At 42.2% G+C, this 22,781-nt stretch overlaps 1 protein-coding gene across 2 annotated transcripts; it reads left to right on the forward strand.

The window, feature by feature from the left end:
• Positions 1 to 1,064: 1,064 nt before the first annotated feature.
• On the forward strand, positions 1,065 to 22,093 carry LOC311002061 (equilibrative nucleoside transporter 2-like). Of its 2 annotated transcripts, none has more exons than XM_083993278.1 (13): positions 1,065 to 1,261; positions 7,372 to 7,425; positions 7,603 to 7,684; positions 9,573 to 9,718; positions 9,882 to 10,021; positions 10,111 to 10,245; positions 12,888 to 12,985; positions 14,602 to 14,692; positions 16,951 to 17,135; positions 17,234 to 17,336; positions 17,469 to 17,554; positions 19,376 to 19,575; positions 21,122 to 22,093. In XM_083993278.1, exons 2-13 carry the CDS (start codon positions 7,397 to 7,399, stop codon positions 21,231 to 21,233), a joined length of 1,407 nt encoding a protein of 468 aa, XP_083849404.1. In that variant the 5' UTR covers positions 1,065 to 1,261; positions 7,372 to 7,396; the 3' UTR covers positions 21,234 to 22,093. The 2 variants fall into 2 exon arrangements, with proteins under 2 accessions (XP_083849404.1, XP_083849405.1); XM_083993279.1 differs by having other exon boundaries at positions 16,954 to 17,135.
• Positions 22,094 to 22,781: the final 688 nt, after the last annotated feature.

Below are 22,781 nucleotides of genomic sequence, written 5' to 3' on the forward strand. Positions count from 1 at the left end.
AAAGAAATGGCCTATTTTCACGGCCTAAAAGAGGTTTTACCTGAAAAAAATACACAGTTCCATTGTTCACTATAATATAATTTTTTCCAGCCCTTCAAAGTGCAGAAAAAACGCAGTTTTTATTTAGATCTGTGTATGCTGTGCCTGTAGTGTGTGGTGCACACCATGTTCAGAAGCAATGGTGATCTGCTGCTGGAACTCATTTAAAGCAACTACAAAGAACTTATAACTGGATATGCAAAAGTCTTTCTGCTGATGTAGGCTGACTTAAAACAGCAAATGAGGCCATCAGTGGGAAGATAAGCTATTTTTTAATAGTATAACTCTATACCTTATGGACTGGAGCCAGAGTGAGCCAGATGAGTGTCTTTATGACAATACATGCTAAAGCTCATGGAAAATGTTTTCATTCTGGCAAAACACTACTTCTTTTGTCCACAGGGGTCGCCAAAATTATCACAAAATGAAATGTCTTTGTAGATGCTTTAACATTTTAAATTTTTCTCACATATATTTCTTGTAATAATAGTTTTCTAAAGATATTAGGCCTTTTACAAATAATATATTTCTTCTTAAAAATTTCCTCTTGATATTATGTTTTTTTCCTTAAAAGATTAGGCTATGGTATTTCTTGTAATATGGGGTTTTTCTTAAAATATTTTTAATGTAATGATTTATTTTTTTAATATTACATTTTATTCCTTAAAATATTCACTTGTGAGGTTTTTCTGAACATTTTTAAGTCCTTTTAAATATTGTTATGATTTTTTTCTTATATGTTTCCTTACGGGCCTAGCATTGAAATTGAAATATTGCAACTGTAATGTGTAATTTTTTTTTTTTTTGCCTTTTTAAATATTGAGATAATATAGCCTAGGTTACTTTATCCTTGTACTGTTATGATTTGATTTTCTTATTGATCTTGAATGTAGAGTAGCCTACTTTCAGCAAAGATACTCAGTTCCATTGTAGAAGCAGCGTCAGTGCGCATGTGGCCTAGCTACAGTGTTTTGTCCTCATTGGTCCTCCATACTGAGCGAGCTGGAGGTAGACAACACTGTGAATCCATAAGCCATAGCTGCTGCACTAGCCACTACCAGACACTGTCCCGCCACGTGTGGACGACGGAAGGAAGGATATCCTCCCTGAAGCTGATAATCTCCCCGAACCCTTTGGACCGTTTCTCACATTTCGGGTGTCGCGGTTTTGCTGGTGGGAACATCATGAAAACACAGTGACGAGCCGCAGCATTTTGTCCTCGGTGAGTCTCTGTCACATTCTTGCATCACGGTAGCTAGCGCTCATGGTAACGTATGGCTGTGCTGGCTGTGCTCTTTCACACGAGCATCGTTGTGTTTTACAATGACATGTTTCCGTCGTGCTTTCTGAAGACAGAGCTGGTGTTGTCTTCACAGCTCAGCTCACTGGCGCTGGGAGCTCAGGTTTCCTCCCGTCTCAAATAACCTGCGACTACAAATCTGGGGGGAAAAAAGTAGTTCCCCTGAAGTCTCTTCACCTACACCCAGTGAAATACATGGTATTCAAATTCAGATTCAGACTGGAGTTATTGCGACACGAGTGATTTGTTTACCACATGTCGCCTACTATTCATTTTTATCCTGCTTACTAAAGATGATATTTACAGAATCCCCTGAAGGAAATCATATTTCATTAGGTTTCACCAACGATGTTGTAAATGTTGGTTGCTGCTGTGCTGTGCACCTGTCAGGACCATAGACAGGACCTCACACAGGCCAGCTGGGATCTGATTCTGAGTCTGTTCTTCTCTCTGTTGATGTGCATGATTCAGTGTGGATTACTAGGCAATGATAATCTCATCAGAAGCCTTCCACTTTTTTCATTTAATGAATAACAGCCAGAGCAGTAGGTAGAAGAGGAATAAAACCAGTAGCTCTGATTGATCAGGGTCTGTTAACTCTACAACCACTTCTACTGTTTTTAATTACAAAAGAACAGTCTGGTGTAGCCTATCTTATCTTATCTTATCTCCCAGCAAATGAAAAGCTGTTTTAAGATCAAGCGCCTTCTGTCAGTGTGTAATGAAAGAGCGGGATGTGATGTGATGTGTGTGGGGGTTAGTTAATCAATTACTGTAAGTGTTTGTCTGGCAAGATGTGTGGGGATGAAGACACAGGTTATGAAAGGAGACACACAAATACAGTTTCCAATAGTATTTAGTCCTGAGTCTGTGCAGCTGTTGTTTATCCTCCACACTTTATTATCATCATCTCCAATCTAAACGTCCTCCCGAAATGCCTCAAGATAAACAGCCAGTGTGTTCCTCACACCTCCTGAAGGCTGATAACATCTCAGTCATTCCTTTGTATGAGCCAGAGTGAAAAGCTGCTCAGTCAGAACAGAAGCATGCTGACCTTAAAATCCCACTACCAGCAGGTTGTAAACATTTTTCTTACGTTTTGCATGTGGGTCAGTGACGTAGTAGAGGGTGTGTTGCACATACAGTACAGCAGGCCACTCCTCTTGTCGGCCCTATACAATTGGTAGCTGAGGAGGGTGGAGAGACGTAGAAAAAGGCAAGAGGACTCTCCAGAATGTTGTTTAGTTTATGATCCCACATCTTGATATTTGAACCTCGTCTGGTCGGTGGGAGTGCTGGTCTGACATTCAGCAGATGAAAGGTGAAAGTTTCTTTGTGCTTTTAGTTTATTGTGTGAATGTAAGCACCAGTTCTGGCTCAGTGTGCAACGTTTACTGTACATAATATGTATGATGTGGAAAACAGTGTCTCTCCAGGTCAGAATAGGCTGAGAATGGACTTTACTGAAGTAGAAAACATCTTGTCTGCAGCCATCAACATCTATATTCACAGATTCTGGAGCATTTTCAGCTCAAAACAACTTGTATTTTGTCTTGCCTGTTTAGGGGTGTGTGCGCATTGTGAGGTGGTTAAAGGAATAGTTAAACATTTTGGCAAATTTGCCTATTGCCATAATGCCTATAGTCATAGTCATTACAGGTGCATGTTGGTTTGAGATCCGCGGGGCAGAGATGTGAGATGCTCAGTGAACACAATGGATGTGACTGGTACAGGTTCCCTGTCCTTCAAAGGGGGGGGGGGCATCCGCCACTACTTTAAAAAAATCCTAGAGGAAACACTGAACTCTCATATTATTTCCTAGTGTGGTGAATGTACAGGTCACAACTTGATTTGTTTGATGAGGGGACAGGGGACCTAGCCTAGCCTCGTAAACCAGCCGCTCCTGGAAATGCATTTCATTTCATTTCTGAGGGAGAGTCTGGCCTCATCCCCATTCTAAGCGTTTGGACTGAAACCCTCAGAAGGCCGAGCCAATCAGCATCACCGCTGTGATTGACACAGCACGTTGGCCAACCAGGGACCGACTGGTGCAAAGCCCCATCACTACACCAACTTGCTGATTGGCTGAATGGGGTTGTCTGTCAACGCTACTACTCCCGCCCACCCCAAACGCTTACAGAGGGAATGAGGCCAGACTCTCTGAGAAATTAAATGAAATGCATTTCCGCGAGAGGCTGGTTTACGAGGCTACCTGTAGCCTACCTGTCACTTCCAAAAACTTGCTGAACAACCTCTGATTGCAGATCTCAAAACAACATGCACTGATAATTACTGGTAATGAACCTAACCTACTCCTATGACTATAAGGATTATGGCAATAAGCGAATGTGCCAAGATGTTGAATATAAGGGCTTACAAGACACATTTCATATTTAGACAACAAACAAAATCATCAGAGCACAGACAAAACTCCTCCTTATTGTAGAGATGAGCGAGCTGACTGTTCTGTACTTGATACTGACAACGTCCATGATGCTTTTATCAGTGAATTGTCGTTTTAATAACACTTGGCCAAATAAGGTGGGTCTACAGTTTGTTCAGAAATCAGCATCATTGACAGGTTTCTGTCATGCATTAGGCTACTACATGTAAACAGCTGAGCAGTGATATATGGTTGGATGTGAGCAGGCAGCATGGTGGACTAGGATTCACCAGTGGTTTGGCCGTGCACAGATTCGTCACAGCTGACTTGCAGTGTTTGTAAACTGTGTTCAGTCTATTCAAGATTTTGCAGTGATATCCAAATGTGAGTCATAAAGCAGTTGAAGTCAAGACGTTTCAACAGTACATTTCAAAACTGAGAACAAAAATCACAGTTCTGATGGCGATACTTTTTAAACGTTTTTCTTCATCTGTTTGTATCAGTAGGTGTAAGGTGTGTATGCACAAAACCTAAATATCGCAGTTAAAAACTTGTAATGGAAACGCCTACATTTTGAAAAACATTTTTACGCTCTCATGACGTGTTTTTTCAGACGTATCGATATAAAAGTGTAGCAAAAAGTGTAATGGAAACACTTATTTCAGTTTGAGAACATCACATCCCAGGTCATCGTGAAATGTTGTATCCATAGTTGGTCTGTGAAATCCTCATTCACAAATCCTCTCCCAGGAATCTCTTATTCATGGCCAGTGCCACACATAAGGGCTTTGCCTTCGAGCAGCCAAGCGCTGCCTTCGTCTTCTGTTAAAAACAACAACAGCAACAGCTGTAGCAGCAGCTGAGATCGCTGTCACCTCACCATGGAAATGCAGGGCGCTTCCTCAAAGTGAAGTCTAGCGGAACGAGAATTTAAAAGAATTAGGCCTATATCATGAGGATTTACTCATTCGCAAAACACCCTTCAATGGAAAGATCTGCAAATAGCAATTGTACTTTTTTTTCGAAATTTCAGAAATATTGCTTTTATTTTGCGAAAACCTGTAATTGAAACGCAGCTACTGGTGTTTGACAGCCAACCAGGATGTGTCAACCCATCCTGAAATAACCCTGTGTGAGAAGAGATGTTTACACAGCTGATTTAAAACTGCTGTTATAGTACACGGCCAAGAATGTATTAGCACCCCAGCACTTTTATCAGATAATGCCCCAATTTCTCCATGAAAATTGTTGCAACTCCAAAATGTCAAAGTCTAATCTGACATTTTACACACAAAACGCAAAAAAGAGATTAAAAAAATGTATCGGATCATAAAGGGTTGCTTCTGTAATTTGTACTTGGACTCACCTGTGACAATTAAGAGTTGCTGGCGGTGTAGGAATCACACAGTTCAGTCCAGTTCTGTGTGTAAAATGTCAGATTTTACTTCTTTCTTCAGTTTTTTGTGCTGTTTTCAGAAGAAATTGGGGCACTATCTAAACAAAATGCAGGGGTGCCACCGTGCCAGTATTTCTGACCATGACTGTACTGTAGGCTATGTAAAACAGCAGAGCACAGACTGATAGATTAGTCTGAGGAACTGCTCACCTCTCCAACTGACTGACATGTCTGAACAGTGTTATGTTTATGAATGAATGACTACAGCAGCTTATAACAGACTTTTTAAATTTCCCCTTGAGGATTAATAAAGTATTCTATTCTATTCTATTCATTCATATTCAGACTTGTGTTATCACAGCTGTGAAAAGCTTTTGCCACCGTCATGTGTGTTTTCAGCCCTGACCTTAAACAACCACAGGACGTGTTTGCTGTGTGGAGCTCAGTGTGTCCGGCTCCTTTGTTACAAATACCTGCCAGATGTTTGTCTTGGGTTCTATTTGAGATCAGTCAGGCTATATCTAGGCAAACGGTTTGTGTGTGTGTGTGTGTGATGTTAGCTTCATCTCCTGCTGTCTGCCTCTCATTTGATTCAGACGAACAAAGCTACACCACAGAGGCTGGAGCAGCATGGAGTCGCTTCTAACTGAATGTGTCTAGTCTGCTCCAAACAAGTCAAAACAAGCCGAGCAGCCGTACTGAGCTCTACACTGCCAGCGTTAATGCTGTCAATACCCTTTCACTGATGTGGACTGTGCTGGCTAGGTTTTTTTTCAGAGAATACATTGCTGTGTTTGTACACAGGGAGTGGACAGATTCTTGACTTGTGCACACATTAAAGGGAGTGACTGAGCTCCTCCCCTCAGGTCGCTGCTTTCACTGCTAAAGCTTCAAAATCACTGCAGCTGCAATTAGGCAAGCAATGTTGTTTGTACTGGCGGTGCAACACATTGTTGGGTATGTCCTGTTAAACTTATGGGCTACAATAATAACTAGAAAATTTCCTCTGGGAAATTTTGATAGGGCCACGGGAGCTATGGCCGGTTTTGTCAAGACAGAGCAAATCAGACACGTGATCATCTTTCTATAAGCACTGGTGTTAGCTATTTCATAGCTGTATGGGGCCAGTGCTCGGTGTGATTGCCCCGTGGCCCTAATCATCAGTGTTGTTTATTTATAAGCCCAGCAGACTGAGACTTTTTTTTTTTTTTTTTGCTTTTCCACTTGAGCGCAACGTCCGGTTGCCCGCCACTCCTAAATGAATGTAGAGGAAACACTGGGCAAGGAAAGGCAATTTTATTTAGTAGCCCATTTTTACAACCAGTTTGTCTCAAAGGGCTCTGTCCTTAGACCCTCACATCCACTGAGGAAAAACTCCCAGAAACCCTTTCAGCAGGGAAAGACTGGAGAAACCTCAGGATGAGAAACAGAGGAGGGATCCCTCACTCAGGACGAGCAGACGTGCAATAGAATTCAAATTAGATAAGATAAGATGGGCCAAGTGGTCAACCTACTACAACTAATTTAATCATAATGTGGTTGTCGTAGCTGCGATTATCCTATTTGTTTGTTGTATTTTTTATTTTTGTATAATTTATTAAATTTTTTTTGCAGTTATGCTGTTTATTATGGCGGAGTATTAGGGCCACATTGACAAATAAAAAAAATCACTAACTTCGTAAATTTACGACTTTATTCTCGTAATGTTATGTCTTTTTTCTCGTAGGAAATGTACGACTTTTTTCCGTAAATTTACGACTTTATTCTCGTAAATTTACGACTTTATTCTCGTAATATTATGACTTTACTCTTGAAGTCTGTGTTTTTTTCTTTCCTCAATATGGCCTTAATACTCGGTCCTATTTTATGCTGTTGTCGCTGTTACTGTATGTGTTTTCTTTTTTCATGTGTATGTTGTTGTTGCTGTGGTGACTAAAAAGTAAAGTATAAAAAAAAGATGTGTAATAGATGTTGTATACAGACAAGAAAACAGTTTATAACACAGAATGTGGAAGACATGGAAATGTTAACTAGTCAGATTAGGGTTAGTCCCAGAGGATACGATGCCTGTGCAGCAGGTTCTCTCAACATGCCGAAAGTGTCTTCCATCCAGAGTAGACTGCCCCTCACAGCCTCCTGCCAGAATGTTAAAGGACTCCTGCAGCGAGGGAAGGGCTTTGCACGAAGCGGACAACGCGCTCAGTAATCTCTGGACATGCCTCTGACCTCTCCTCTCTCCTGTCGCCCTCGCAGCTTCACCAGAACCTCCTACATCAGGATGGAGGGACGAGCAGCTCCTCCAGACCAGTGAGTTTCAAACGAGAACCTCTCGCTTCCCTTTATTCACCTTGGTCTAGTTTCTGTGTGGTCTGTTTCAAAGAAGTACTACTGGAACAATTTAATGGCTTTTTCATTTTGTGCAAACTGAAACCGGTGGACTCTTGTCTTGCTGGCCTGTGACATGGTTTTCCTTCCCATTTACAGTGGCTGCCTGGTGGGAGTTTGTTTCTTCATTCTGGGCCTGGGGACGCTGCTGCCATGGAACTTCTTCATGACTGCTTCTTTGGTAAAAACATGACCGTTCTTAATCACATTAAAACATTTCAGATGGTAGCTTTCAATGTACATTTTCCCACTTATTTTAAGGACCCAAACTGATCACAAGTCAACAATTGGATCACATGAGTTTCTTTGCTTTCAGACTTATTACAAGTGTTGCCCATGACCAGAATACTCATCCGCTCTGTTATTAGGATGGAATTTAGAGCACCTAAGGATCTCCTCAGGGACCCCTGGGAGTCCCCACCCCTCTCCTTAAGTAGCCCTGTTCTAAAGTCACAGCAGGGGGGTGGTCTACTGGTCTGGGGCTTTACTACTTAAACTTCTTACAGAATCACATGCAGGATGGACGACAGATGCTTAGAATTAGAGCTGTTTTTACTTTAGGAATAACTGTGGAGTATAGCATTAGTACATGATGGAGAGGATTAGTCTAGGTGGTGTTATGTTATGTTATGTAGCCCAGTGACTGGTGGACGTCCTTCATGTTGTTCAGAATGGTGCTGTGACCCATAAGTCTCATCATATGACTGGGGGTAACCATGTGTGGATGGCTGCACGACGTGCTAGAGCCTCTTTCCACATACATGTTACCTGCGTCTGAGCAGCACTTGACTTCCTGCTGAAAGCCTTGACACTGGACAGTCAGGGATATTTTGGGCCGCTGGCTGATAAAACCCGAGCAGCATCACAATAAACAGCAGCAGTGTGATTACAGTACTGTTATCCGTCACCTAACTTATCATGGCCTGTGCTCTAATCAGCCCGCTGGATGTTATTAAAAACCTGGCTTTGTGTTGACAAAAGGCTGCTGTAATTATAATCGGTTTGTCAGCTACAGCAGCACGAGAAGTCAGATAGTGAGGTTATTATTGTCTGAGTTCACTGACTCCCTTCAGATGTTAGAAATTACAGTCATTTTTGTGATCATTTTTTTTATTTTTTATTTTATTTCAATACATTTTCATGCATCCAGACCCCTTTACCCGCACCCATGTCCTGAGGCTTTACATTAATTATGATTTTTAAAAAAGAAAGAAAGTGGCCTGAAACTGGCTGTAAACAAATCACTGGTTTATTAATAACTTTTTTAAGGTGGATGTGGAGACAAACAATTGCTTATTTACACAGATAACTGCTAAAAGGAAGATGAGCATTCATCTTCAGAAGCTAAATGTTGCCAACTTTGTCTGGTCTTTAGTGTTGAGCAGGTAATGTGCTGTAGAGAGAGAGAGAGAGAGAGAGAGAGAGAGAGAGAACACTTCTCTCTGTGGCTAAATGTGGTTTAAATAAGCCGAGTATCCAATGAGTAAAGCAGTCTCCGCTCTCAGGACTTTTTTCATTTTGCTGTTCCTAAGGTGAGAACAGAAATGGGGAAGAAAGCTTTTAGATTTTCTGCTTCGAGTACATGAAACATTTTGCTGTCAAAGCATGAGAGAAGTCTCAGGTATCTCTGAATGTATTCAAGTCCATGATAAATTCCATTACATCCAGGCTTCAGGAGTGCAAATGTTTTATTTGAGTGTAATCTTGTAAATTCTTTTAACTAGTTTTGAAAATGCAATTGTTATTTGTATTCTATTTGTTTGTTTCTTTTTTGTCTATGATTAATGTGACGATGTGTTGAAATTTTATGTGCTGCCATTCTTGGCCAGGCCTCTCTTGCAAAAGAGATCTTGGATCTCAATGGGACAAACCTGGTTAAATAAAGGTTATAATAATAATAATAATAATAATAATAATAATAATAATAATAATAATAATAATAATAAATTAGTATTGATTACATTGAGTAATTTAGTATATTCTTATGCTGGCATGCTAAAGACAGATAGACAGTCTATGTTTGTGTAGCCTGAGTTTGACAGTGGTGGTCCAACATCTGGGTGTTGTAGTATTTCCAGGGTCGTCTGAACACTACAGAATGGAGCAACAGCACGACGGCGGTCCCCAAAGAGTACTACTTCAACAACTGGATGACGCTGCTGTCCCAGCTGCCCCTGCTGCTGTTCACGCTGCTCAACTCGGTCCTCTATCAGAGGTCAGTGGCGGGGTTAGAGGATGTTGTTATCTGGCTGTGCTGTTGATGAGAAACTGAGACTTGTTTTTCCAGACACAGGAGGATGTTGGCATGGGATGTATTTGTAGTCTGATGAAGAAGTTGTTGCTATCCGTGTGAAATCTCTGATGTGATCCCGTTTCAGGATATCGGAGGCGATGCGCATCGCGGGCAGCCTCGTGTTCATCCTGCTGCTCTTCATTCTCACGGCCGTGCTGGTCAAAGTGCCCATGGAGGAAGATAGATTCTTCTCCGTTACCATGGCTACTATCTGGTTCATCAACTGTAAGTCAAAGTGAATGAAAGCCTGAGAGAGTGAGACGCTGAGAGTTGTGTGTGTGTGTTTTTAAAGTGGTGCTTCCTCTCCTCCTCAGCGTTCGGCGCCGTGCTGCAGGGCAGTCTGTTCGGCCTGGTGGGTCTGCTGCCTCAGAAGTACAGCACCATCTTCATGAGCGGCCAGGGCCTCGCCGGGACTTTCGCCGCCATCGCCATGCTGCTAGCCATAGCCAGTGAGCCGCCCTCATTTGTTCATTTGTTCATTTGTAGGATCCCCATTAGCCGATGTCATGACATTAGCTATTCTTCCTGGGGTCCTCAATGCAATTTTAAAAATAATAAAAATAATTAAAGCCGCAAGCGGCGATGGCGGGCCCTCGCTCGCCCATGCCACCGCGGGGCCTGAGGCACGCCGGGGCCGTGGCGCGGAGCAGAAAGGGAGAAAAAACCTGGAAGGAGGCCAAAAACGCAATGTTTCGTTCATCCACCAGGGGGCAGTCACCGCATGCGGTCTGGTGCGTTCAGGGGCCTCCCCTCATCACTCGTGTGAAGTTTGGAGTGAATCGGACAAAGCATGAGGGAGTTATGAGCAGTTAAAGGTTCGTCCACTAGGGGGCAGTAATGGGATGCATGCAGGTGTGTTCAGGGTCAGTCCCTCATCACACATGTGAAGTTTCTTGGAAATCGGACAAAGCATGAGGGAGTTATGAGCAGTTAAAGGTTCGTCCACTAGGGGGCAGTAATGGGATGCGTGCAGGTGTGTTCAGGGTCAGCCCCTCATCACACATGTGAAGTTTCTTGGAAATCGGACAAAGCATGAGGGAGTTATGATCAGTTAAAGGTTCGTCCACTAGGGGGCAGTAATGAGATGCGTGCAGGTGTGTTCAGGGTCAGCCCCTGATCACACATGTGAAGTTTCGTGGAAATCGGACAAAGCATGAGGGAGTTATGAGCAGTTAAAGGTTCGTCCACTAGGGGCAGTAATGAGATGCGTGCAGGTGTGTTCATGGTCAGCCCCTCATCACACATGTGAAGTTTCGTGGAAATCGGACAATGTTGATGTAAAATATGGCACTTCCTGTTTCCACTAGGGGGCAAAAGGAGTGAGATCGCCTATGAGTACATAGAAACGTTGAGGTCGTGACCCTGGACCTGTGTACCAATTTTCATGTTGATACGAGTTCATTAAAGCCATCCAAAGGGCAAACGTATTGTCATGGCGAGGAATGGTCGCCGCGTCGCCACACGGACGCCATTACTCGTAGCTTCACAGCGTTCATGATGGAGCTTCACCACCTTAGTCTGCATGTTTTAGAAGTGGAATGAAGTTGATGGGGCAAAGTATGTACAATTTCCAAATTTTAGTACACTTCCTGTTACCACCGGGGGGCGCTATGAGTTACGTGGGAAGTTAATATATCCGGACGTTCAGGGCGGAGCCATCATCATGTCCAGCAAGTTTGAAGTTGATTGGATGAAGTATGTGGGCGTGAGAGCCACACGTATGTACATGGCGAGAACGCCATAGTGAATTGAGCGCTGGCAGCCACGCCCTTTGACCTACGGACTCACGGAGCACAAGATAAGCTCAGCTAGGTCTGGAGATGTGGTGTACCTAATTTGAACTTGATCGGGCGAACGCTCTGGGAGGAGTTAAGTTTAGGCGGGAAAAATCAAAACCAAAATGGCCGACTTCCTGTTGGGTTGAGGTCATAAGGTCAAGAGGATTTTTTGTATATCTGGGTATAATACAGATGTGTACCGAATTTTGTGTGTGTACGACAAAGTAAGACGAATGGCGATGCCATTGACATGTGTTTGTAGGGGGCGCTATTCAGCCATTTGGCCACGCCCATTTCCAACGACTTTAAAATATCAAAATTTTCGCGAGGCCTGATGTGCATGCCAAAATTCACGCGTTTTGGGGCATGTTGAGGCCCCCAAAAATGCGATTTTAGGGAGAATATAATAATAATAAACATAGCAATTACAATAGGGCTTTCGCTGGGCGACTTGCAGTCGCCGCTCGGGCCCTAATAAAAAACGTTATTTCTATAGCACCTTTCAAAACCAAGGTTACAAGGTGCTTCACAAAATACAAATAAAGCAAAATAAAGCAATTAGAAAGTGAAGAAAACAGGGAAAAAAGATACTCACATTTATCGCTGTTACAGATCACTGTAACATGTCATCATATACACATGCAGCAAACAGTCTAGTCTAAAATAGTATTATTATTAGGTGCAAAAAATACATCATACATCACATTACATTACCAAAACAGTTCAACCCACAAATAAATTCCTGTAATAAATTATTATACATTACATATTTCTTACTACCGGGTAATTGAATTTTCAATTTATTTAAATAGTCTATTACTACCTTTTTAACAATGTGTTTTGAGTTAATATTTTTGATGTTATTAGGTAATGTGTTCCATCCTATAATGGCTCTGTATATTACAGTATGTTTTAAAAAGTTTGTTCTTGGTTTAGGTGCCAGTAAATGATCATATCTTGATTGTCTGGTTGCATATTTATTGACATTTCTGGTGAACACTATCTGATCGGAAAACTACTGTGTTTTTTTTTTATTGTTAATCAAATTTCTCATGAAAGTTAGGAGAGTTAATTTTAGTCTGTCTTCAACCATTCACAAAAAGAACGCCACTGGGAGCCTAATCCCCAGTTGCTTAGTAACAGAGCACATTGAAAATGGCTGTGGAGCTGGTCAAATTAGCATGACGCCACCCACCACCACACAACAACACGCACTCTGTTCTGTTTCCAAGCGCTCGGCTCATGTTGGCTCCTGTTGTTTGTCAGGTTTCCCAGAGCTCTGAGCTAACACGTTATTATGGTCTGTCACTCAGGTGATGCAGAGTCTGAGTCGGCAGCGCTGGGATACTTCATCACGCCGTGCGTGGGGACGGTGGTCACACTCTTCAGCTACCTGATCCTGCCTCGCCTGGTCAGTTCGCTTCCACATCTCTGTGCCTACATCACCCACAATCCATTCAGCCTCTACTCAACTAACAGTATACTCCTCTTTTCACGACCGCTGAACACTGACGCATCACACTGAAGCTACTGTTCACCCTCGGGTCCATGTTCTGACATTTAAAATTAGATCAGTAAATATAATCAGACTTTTTAAGGTGCTGTTTGCTTTGGCTAGTGGAACTTTGGATGCTGGAAAAACCTGCCAGCTCACAGTGAAATGAAAACTGAAGTACTGTTTAAACATTTTTGACCTTAAAGCCCTGGTGTGTAAAAACAAGAACTACCGATTAAAGGGATAGGTCAAAATTTTTACAAATTGGCCCATTGCCATAATCCCTATAGTTTTAGCTGTAGGTTTGTTACCTTTAATTGTTGGTGCAAGCTGTTTTTAGATCGGTGGAGCAGAGCTGTGAGCTGCTCAGAGCTACGCTACGGAGGCTAATGGGATTTCTTGGTTTCCCTCATCAAATACACAATCCAACAACTCCAAAACGCTCTGGTGGACAAGTTATGACCTGCACATTCACCACGCTATGAGATAATAACAGAACAGTACAAGACAGAGTTGTTTTAGAGGCAAATACAGAGACTGCTTGCTGAAAAACTGCCCCCGAAAGTAACGTGTATCAGCAGCTTTGCATGAAGTTACCTCAAAAACAACTCTGTCTCGTAACTTACACTTCGTGCTTTCAGTCATATATGTTACGCAGCGCAGTCCCCGTGAAGGAAGATCAGAGGACAAAAAAAAAAAAAAAAGACGGCACTGCTCTCCAGCCTCTGTTGTTTCTCTCTAGAAGATCTAGCTGCCAAACGCTGCTCAGCTGCGTGTGTGTTTTGTAACGGCAAAAAAAAAAAAAAACATCGTCGATCATCCTCCGATAGAGGAACGGGTTACGTCACAGAACCAAGTTTGTCCCCTTTTGGCTACCATATTCAAAGATGGCGATGCAACACAGCAGCCTCAACAACTAATTCTAAGCTATGACACAGCTTTCATTTTATGCGATTGCGATTAGACTTTAAATACGTATTTATGAAAGCAATATTAGATTTTTGCTAATAAAAAGACAAATAAGTTACACACTGTCCCTTTAATCTGAGAACTGGTGGATTTTGAATTAAATGTGACTGAACTCAACCAAGTTAGTCAGCAAGGGAACTTTCTGCGATCTGTCTAAAACACATGATGTCTTCGAGCTTCAGCTGTTACATCAACGTATCAGGGAGTTGCTGTCAGTCCAACGGATGTGAGATTATTGATCAGTGAATCCACCATGTTGAGTCCATAGATAAAGAAGCTGCAGTTATAGCAGGAAACATGGAGCATCACTCATTCAGATTTTTCCTTTAAGCTGCTTGTTAATTTTTCATCAGTTGTATATATTTCATTGTAATGGACTCATCCAAACACATTTAAATCATGTTTTATTCACATATTGTACCACTGAGCTAAAACCTGTTGTGTAAGTGATACAGAGGATCAGCTGCAGCGGTAGAGCTTGTTTCAGCCCGGCAGAATGATCAATGCTTTTAGCTGTGTGAAGTTGTGCAGGTCTGACTTTGTGCTGTGATGTTTCCACGCAGGAGTTTGCACAGTTTTATCTGAAAAAGAGCAGCAACCTCAGCAGCAGCAGCAGCACCTACGAGGCCGGCACCAAAGACGAGCTGCTGAGTGGTGAGGTTTTGACTCAGACACACACTCTCTGTCTTAATGTCTTTCTCTCGCTCCCCTGACACCATGTGACCTCATTTTAAAGTGCAAGCTCTTTAAGATTAGCAGTATTAACATCATCAAACATTAGTCTAACAGCGAGCGAACATTGGTTTGCCTTTCCGCTCAGTTCATGGATACGTCTGTGTCAAGTAAATTGATTCAGTATAACATTAGCTTGTTATGTCAATTGACCCTCTGTTTATCCAATTAGAGCCCTAGCAGCATCCAGACAAAGACAGAGTCTGTTCCACTCACACAACCCCACACAGTTTTCAGTGGATGTTAAAAACACACAAGTCACAGCCAGATGCCGTGGATGAAATATTTCCTGTGCTGAACAATTAGGTTTTTTAAAGGGATAGTTCAACATTTTGGCAAATTGGCTAGGTTCGTTACCTTTATTTGTCGGTGTAAGCTATTTTTAGAACGGCGGAGCAGAGTCGTGAGCTGTTCAGAGCTACACTACAGAGGCTAGTGGGATTTCTTGGTTTCCCTCATCAAACTCATCAAATACACAATCCAACAACTCCACAACGCTCTGGTGGACAAGTTGTGACCTGCACATTCACCACGCTATGAGATAATAAGGGAACGTTACCAGACAGAGTTGTTTTAGAGGTAAATTCATGCAAAACCGCTGATGCACGTTGCGTTCAGGGACAGTTTTTCAGCAAGCGGTCTCTGTATTTACCTCTAAAACAACTCTGTGTGGTAACGTTGCATTATTATCTCATAGCGTGGTGAATGTGCAGGTCACAACTTGCCCACCAGAGCGTTTTGGAGTTGTTGGATTGTGTATTTGATGAGTTTGATGAGGGAAACCAAGAAATTCCATTAGCCTCCGTAGCGTAGCTCTGAGCAGCTCACGACTCTGCTCCGCCGTTCTAAAAATAGCTTACACCGACAATTAAAGGTAACGAACCTACTGCTATGACTATTGTGATTATGGCAATGGGCCAATTTGCCAAAATGTTGAACTATCCCTTTAAGTCTAAATAGAACAGTGGTGTAAATACAGCGGGGAAAATAAGTATTGAACACGTCAACATTTTTCTCAGAAAATATATTTCTAATAGAGCTATTGACATGAAATTTTCACCAGATGACGGCATCAACCCAAGTAATGCACACATACAAAGAAATCCGAACATTAATGTCCATGAATTAAGTTATGTGTAATAAAGTGAAATGACACAGGGAATAAGTATTGAACACATGAAGAGAAGGAGGGGAAAAAAGGTATGGAAAGCCAAGAAAGCAGCTGGAGTTTGTCAGTATTTAGAATGTAATCCTGTCTCCTATCAGTGCAAAGTAATATCTGCTGGTTTAGTCCTGATTGATGCCTTTTAAAAAGGTTTCTCACCACCAAGGTGTCAGACAATAAGTATTGCATGGTGGGCAATGGCAAAGAGCTGTCTAAGAGCTGTGTAAAGACCTACACAACCTTACTATTGCAAAACAGGAGTCAAAACAATAATCAGAAGGGTTCCCTAACAGTCCAGGACACTGGTGGAGAGCTTCAGAAAGACCTGGGATCAGCAGGTACAGTTGTTTCATAGAAAACAATAAGTAATGCACTCAACCGCCATGGCCTCTATGTCTTGCATGGTGTGTGTGCATGGAGGCCATGGCGGTTGAGTGCATTACTTATTGTTTTCTTTCAAACAACTGTACCTGCTGATTCCAGGTCTGTCTGAAGCTCTCCACCAGTGTCCTGGACTGTTAGGGAACCCTTCTGATTATTGTTTTGACTCTTCTGTCTGAAATCTTTGGTTGCGTAGGTCTTTAGACAGCTCTTAGACAGCTCTTTGCCATTGCCCATCATGCAATACTTATTGTCTGACACCTTGGTGGTGAGAAACCTTTTTAAAAGGCATCAATCAGGACTAAACCAGCAGATATTACTTTGCACTGATAGGAGACAGGATTACATTCTAAATACTGACAAACTCCAGCTGCTTTCTTGGCTTTCCATACCTTTCTGCCCCTCCTTTTCTTCATGTGTTCAATACTTATTCCCTGTGTCATTTCACTTTATTACACATAACTTAATTTATGGACATTAATGTTCGGATTTCTTTGTATGTGTGCATTACTTGGGTTGATGCTGACATCTGGTGAAAATTTCATGTCAATAGCTCTATTAGAAATATGTTTTCTGAGAAAAATGGTGACGTGTTCAATACTTATTTTCCCCGCTGTATGTGTGTATTCAACAGCAGAGAGCAGCACAGTGGAGAACGGTAAGCTGAACGGCCACGCCAACGGCTCGGTGGCCAGCAGTCCAGCTGAGGAGGAGCTGGAGCCCAGACCAGAAGACGGGACCACCACGCAGGCCTTTCTGTCCCTGGAGCAGGTGGACAGGGGACAGGCCAAAGCCTCGGTCGTAGAGGTCTTCAAAAAGGTTCGCCCACTTGTTCATACGTCTCGGTTACTAAGACAACCACCTGAACTCTGAGGCCTTCAACTGTTTTTTTTTTCTTTTCCTTCTTTCGTTTCCAGATCTGGGTGATGGCGTTCTGTGTGACGTTTGTGTTCACTGTCACTCTGTCCGTCTTCCCTGCTGTCACTGCTGATGTCAAAACATCATTCCCAGGAAAATGGGGTAAGACAGTGATTAATGAGATCACTGCTGCACTCGGGTGATCAAAGCACAGATGCCAGGCTCTGTCTGGTCCTCAGTATTAGTCCAGGCGCTGACCCTGTGTGTCTGTGTCTGTGTTCATTCTTCCCTCAGAACGCTTCTTCCTCTCAGTGTGCTGCTTCCTGATGTTCAATATCAACGACTGGCTCGGTCGCACCGTCACCACCTTCATCCGCTGGGTGAGCATCCCATCTTATTGTTTTTAGGTGACACTTCTTCTACTACTTAGAGCAGTGGTTCTCAAACTTTTTTACACCAAGGACCCCTAATTGACAAATTAGACCACAGACCCCCATTGGACAACATTTTTAAGCAAACTCCAGAAACACACAAATATTTGAGTGAAGAATGTTACTTTTTTAGTCAATGTACGTTCAAATGAGGGCAAATGCCGTGAATTTGGGGAAATATTATAGAGAATTTTTTTTTTTTTACAATTTCTCCAAAAAGATTTAAACATTTCTAGAACAAGTGGTAAAAATTCTCCCAAAAAATATATTTTTTTTGAAAATTCTAGACTTTAGTTAAAGATTTTCTAGAAAAAAAGTGGTAAAACTTCTCAATAAAGTTTTTTAAAAATTCTATAAAAAACATGGTAGAAATGTCTTTAAAAAAAGAAGTAGAAAATAAATAATAAAAAGAAAATTAGGAAGATTTCTCAAAAAACTTCTCGTAAAAAGTGGTAAAATTTCAAGAAAAAGTTGGGGACCCCCTTGAAGCCTCAAGGACCCCTGGGGGTCCCCGGACCCCACGTTGAGAACCACTGACTTAGAGTTTTGATAGTGTGTTGTGTAAATGATTGTTTAGTTAGAGGAGCCAGATTGGATCAAATCTTGGTGGGAAAAGGAAAAGAGTTGATTTTATCCAGCTGAAGATGAAAGCCATAGTTACATGTCAGCATCCCATACATACAACAGCTGCCTGCTTCACACACAGTTCAACCAGCTGACTGTCATTGTAAGAGCTGTTTGTTGTGTGCAGTGAGTAAACAGAGCGGAGCAGACTGAGTGACTTACCAGTAGATAAGATGTCTCTGACTACATCTAAAGCTGTTGACGTACTGACCCACTGTTTAACCACCCAGTCATTAGAGGAGGTTACAGTCAGTGATGACTCAGTGTCCTCTGACCTTCACTGGAAGTCAGCTCACTCATCCTCCACTAACAGTAATGATAACAATGTATGAAGCATTCCCTGGGGGCTGATGGGAGTCGCTGTTCTCCTGTAACTGTTGCTCTGTGTAGCAGGTGGTAGCCGTCTCTGTCTCACCACACCTGTTTTCTCAGCTCCCACGCTTACACATGAGAATCTGTCCTGCTGCCCACATCCACATCCACATCCACACTGTCAGGCAGCTCTGTTTGACAGTTGGATGTGCAGGTCTCCATCTGCTCTGACCACCTCTTACCTAGTGTCATCCTGTGTGGATCAGGTCCTGCCACTGTTAGAGCTGTGTCTCACTAACGCCTTGATGCAGCTTCAGAGTTGGCACATACATTACAGTAAGACATTAAAGGAACAGTATGTAATGTGGCCAAAACTGTTTGCTGCAGTCCAATTCCAAACACACAACAGCGCGTTGTTTCCCCTCCCTTCGCCCCCAGACTCCAGGTTGCCAGATAATAATGACAGTAATAATAAACTTTATTTCTATAGCACCTTTAAGTATATTTTTCGGGCTTTTTCACCTTTAAAATGAACATGATTCCTTAGTCTCTGGTGACATATTGAGTGATTTTATGACTTGCTGTACATTTCTCACATCCAGCTCCTGTAAGATCATCAAACAATTTCTAACCCAAGTAAATATAAAATGCAGCTTTTAAATGATGATTTCATTTATTAAGGGAAAACTGTTATTTAAAACTAGTACCTGGCCCTATGTGAATCACTTCTGGCCCAATGTGACCTCACAGAACAGCCAGTAATTATGATGCAGTTTGACTGTGTAGTTAATTTCCTGCACTTCAGTGTGACTTCATCTCTCCCCTGTCCCGCAGCCTGGTAAAGAGTCTCGTCTGTTCCCGGCGCTGGTGGTCTCCAGGGTGGTGTTCGTTCCTCTGCTGATGGTCTGTAACGTCCAGTCCCGCTCCCACCTCCCCGTCTACTTCGCCCACGATGGTGCATTCGCCGCCATCATGGCTCTGTTCTCTTTGTCCAGCGGCTACTTCGTCTGCCTCTCCATGTCCTACGCGCCACAGTGAGTTCCACACAACTTCCCCACTTTATCCTCTGTGATTTAATTAGAAAATCAATAGGAGAGAGTGAAGCAGCACTGGCACATTACATGGTAGAAAACAATGTGACCCAGCAACACCTCCTCCAGCTCATACCACTTCAGGTCAGTGAGTCCTTGGATTGTGAATTGTAACAGCAGTTTCAGTTAGAGTACTGTGTCATATAAAGGACACATTTGGATATTTTCTTTTCTAAAAAGTGTTGGTGTCAGTCACTGTAATAAAATGACAACAATGTTTAAAAAAGTAACTGATGAGTAAGGGCATTTTAACAGACCAGAGAGACCTGTGAAGAACAGTTTGCAGTCAAATATTATAAATATAAATATATACAGCTCTGGAAAAAATTAAGAGACCACTTCAAAATGATCAGTTCCTCTGGTTTTACTATTCATAGGTATGTGTTTGAGTAAAATGAACACTTTTGTTTCATTCTATAACCTACTGACAACATTTCTCCCAAATGTGAAATAAAAATATTGTCATTTAGAGCATTTATTTTCAGAAAATGGCAACAGGTAAAAATAACACAAAAATTCTGGTGTTTTCAGACTTTGTATAATGCAAAGAAAACAAGTTCATATTCATTTTAAAACAACACAACACTACTTTTTAAACTTAGAAATCAAAATTGGTGGAATAATCCCAATTTTTAATCGCAGCAGTGTTTTTTCTAAATTTATTTATAATCTTTCTTCCTCATTAAATATGATTTGGTTCAGGTGATCAGCTAAGTAGAGTGAGGTGTGCTTGTGTTGGAGTTCAATAGACACTGGAATCGATGGCTGCCATACACGTAGAGAAGCTGATTCATTAAGAACATTTTGGAGTGGTCTCTTTATTTTTTCCAGAGCTGTATATATATATATATATATATATATATATATATATATATATATATATTGAGGTTGAGTTGGTTTACCATGGTAACATCACGTTCTGTAAAAGACTCTCATGGAGCAGCTCTGTTGTTCTGTAGCAGATATCTGAGACTCTGTCCTCCCCCTCTATCTGTGGAATTTGTTTCTGGGGTTACGTGGTTCTCATTAACATATGGATTTCCCAAGCCCTTGCTACTTCACAGCTAGCTGTAGAACTGTACGGCTATTGTTCAAGGAACTAGCGCGCAAATACACATCTAGGAGCAAGGTGCCAACTGTTCCGGTGCTGCACCTGAATTCCTCATCAGGCGTCTTTATCTGTGACGAGAAGGAAGAGGTTTTTGAATTCCAACTGCCACCTGATCCAGAAGAGGGGGGGTGTGGAGAATAGGTGCCACTCTTGGCAACCGATGAAAGCTGGTGTCATGTTAGTTGTGTTTCTGGTGAAGTCATGCAAATCACCATGAGAACAAGCCCTGACTGTGACAGAGACGAGCGTGGGTGGATACCAGTTCTCAGGTTGATGGATATTGTGGAGGGCAGTGAGGTGAAGGTGAGGTGAGTCTTTGGGGTCATGTGATGACGAGGTCGCTGACCTTCTGCTCTGCCCCCCCCTTTCCCTCCTCAGGTTGGTGGATCCCAAGGATGCAGAGACTGCAGGAGCCCTGATGACCTTCTTCCTGGCCCTGGGTCTGTCCATAGGAGCAGCCCTGTCCTTCCCCCTCAGAGCTCTGGTCTAAACACACACAAACACACACGTACACACATGGCAAACGTATGATAAAAGGTTTATCATCAGTCTGCCCCCCTCCCTGGAAGACATTCCCCTCTTCTTTTTCCTCATTGGTCTGTCATGTGTTGTTGCATGCTGCATGTGTTGCTGCAGCACGACGGCCTCGACAAGCAAAGGACCCCCGAGTGACACTGTTGTAAAAAAAAAAAAAAAAAAAAGTAAAAAAAGAACAAAAAAAAAAGGTTTAAGTGGTACTGGTCCTAAATGACACGTGTCCCTGTGGACGGGGATGAAGGGAACTCCAGGTTCTGTCTCCTGCTGCGACAGGTTAGAAAACATCTGGTTCCCGCTGTGTGTAGTTATCATAGGTTTGATAATAAAGAGATATTGTTTGTCTTTATGTCTCTACATTTTTAAGTTTACAGTATTTACAGTTGGGTCCATAAGTATTTGGACAGGGACACTATGTTTGTATTTGTGCCACTCTGCACATTACCAGAATGGATTTGAAATGAAGCCATCAAATGGTTTAGACCTGAGTTTTAATTCAAAGGGTTTAATAAAATATGGAAGTAACATAATATGTTACATGATCACTCTGTTTCCAGAGGCTCAAAGGTAACTGCACATATGACTGACAGTCTGTTTTGTGGGTTTCCTTCATTTAAAGAGAAATGAAGCGGCGAAAAGGTCCAAGTGTTGAATTAACATTTGGTATCAGTCCAGAAAGATGTCGATTCCAGTGAGGGAGGGCGAGCATCTAGCTGATTGAACACAACAGAGCTGTCAGACAGAGACCAGACTCTTACCAGAGGCCAAATCAATAGAAGTGCCAAAAACTGCAGACACCCACATAGGCCCGTTTAGCATCTGCTGGTAAAAAAAAAAAAAGCCTGTCCAGGACTGGAACAAGATTCCTTGGACAGAAACAGGTTCATGGTCCTAAACACGACATCATCTGTCCCACTGTGTGTGTTAGTGCTGCAACAAGCAGCAGCAGGAACTCTGGTGTATGAAAAACTCAAGAGCTGCTAATGGCAAAAAGGTCCTGAGCACGTGGACCCACAGTGGAGCAGAGTAAAGACTTCAGTCCAGTTATGTTTGTGTCTCTAGAAAACGGAGGCGGTGTGTATAAAAATAGCTGTAACACCTGAACAGTCTGTCATTTCCTTCCACCCTTTGAACTGGAATTGAAAGTTTTCACTTCAGTCACATGTGGATGGTTTGATTTCAGATCCACTGTGGGAGACGCACAGATGCAAACTGATGAACCCAACTGTATGTTATGTTTCCATCTGGTTGCTTGTTCAGCAGCTGTAGTCAACATGTAGATAAAGGGAAAGTTTTAGAAGGTGTGGATCTTTTATTTCCACGTCCTGTAATCAGGTTGTATGTATCGTGTGTGTGTGTGTGTGTACTTGTTGCCACAAATATTTTCACTGACTTTTATTTTTTGTTTCTGATGTTCGAGTGTTGCAGGGATCATTTTATATTTTCTAAAGAGAAAAGCTGAACTATAATGCTGTAGAACAAGCAGATGAGTTTTTTTTTTAAA

Source organism: Trachurus trachurus (genome assembly GCF_905171665.1).
Source record: "Trachurus trachurus genome assembly, chromosome: 18".
Lineage (NCBI taxonomy): Eukaryota > Metazoa > Chordata > Actinopteri > Carangiformes > Carangidae > Trachurus > Trachurus trachurus.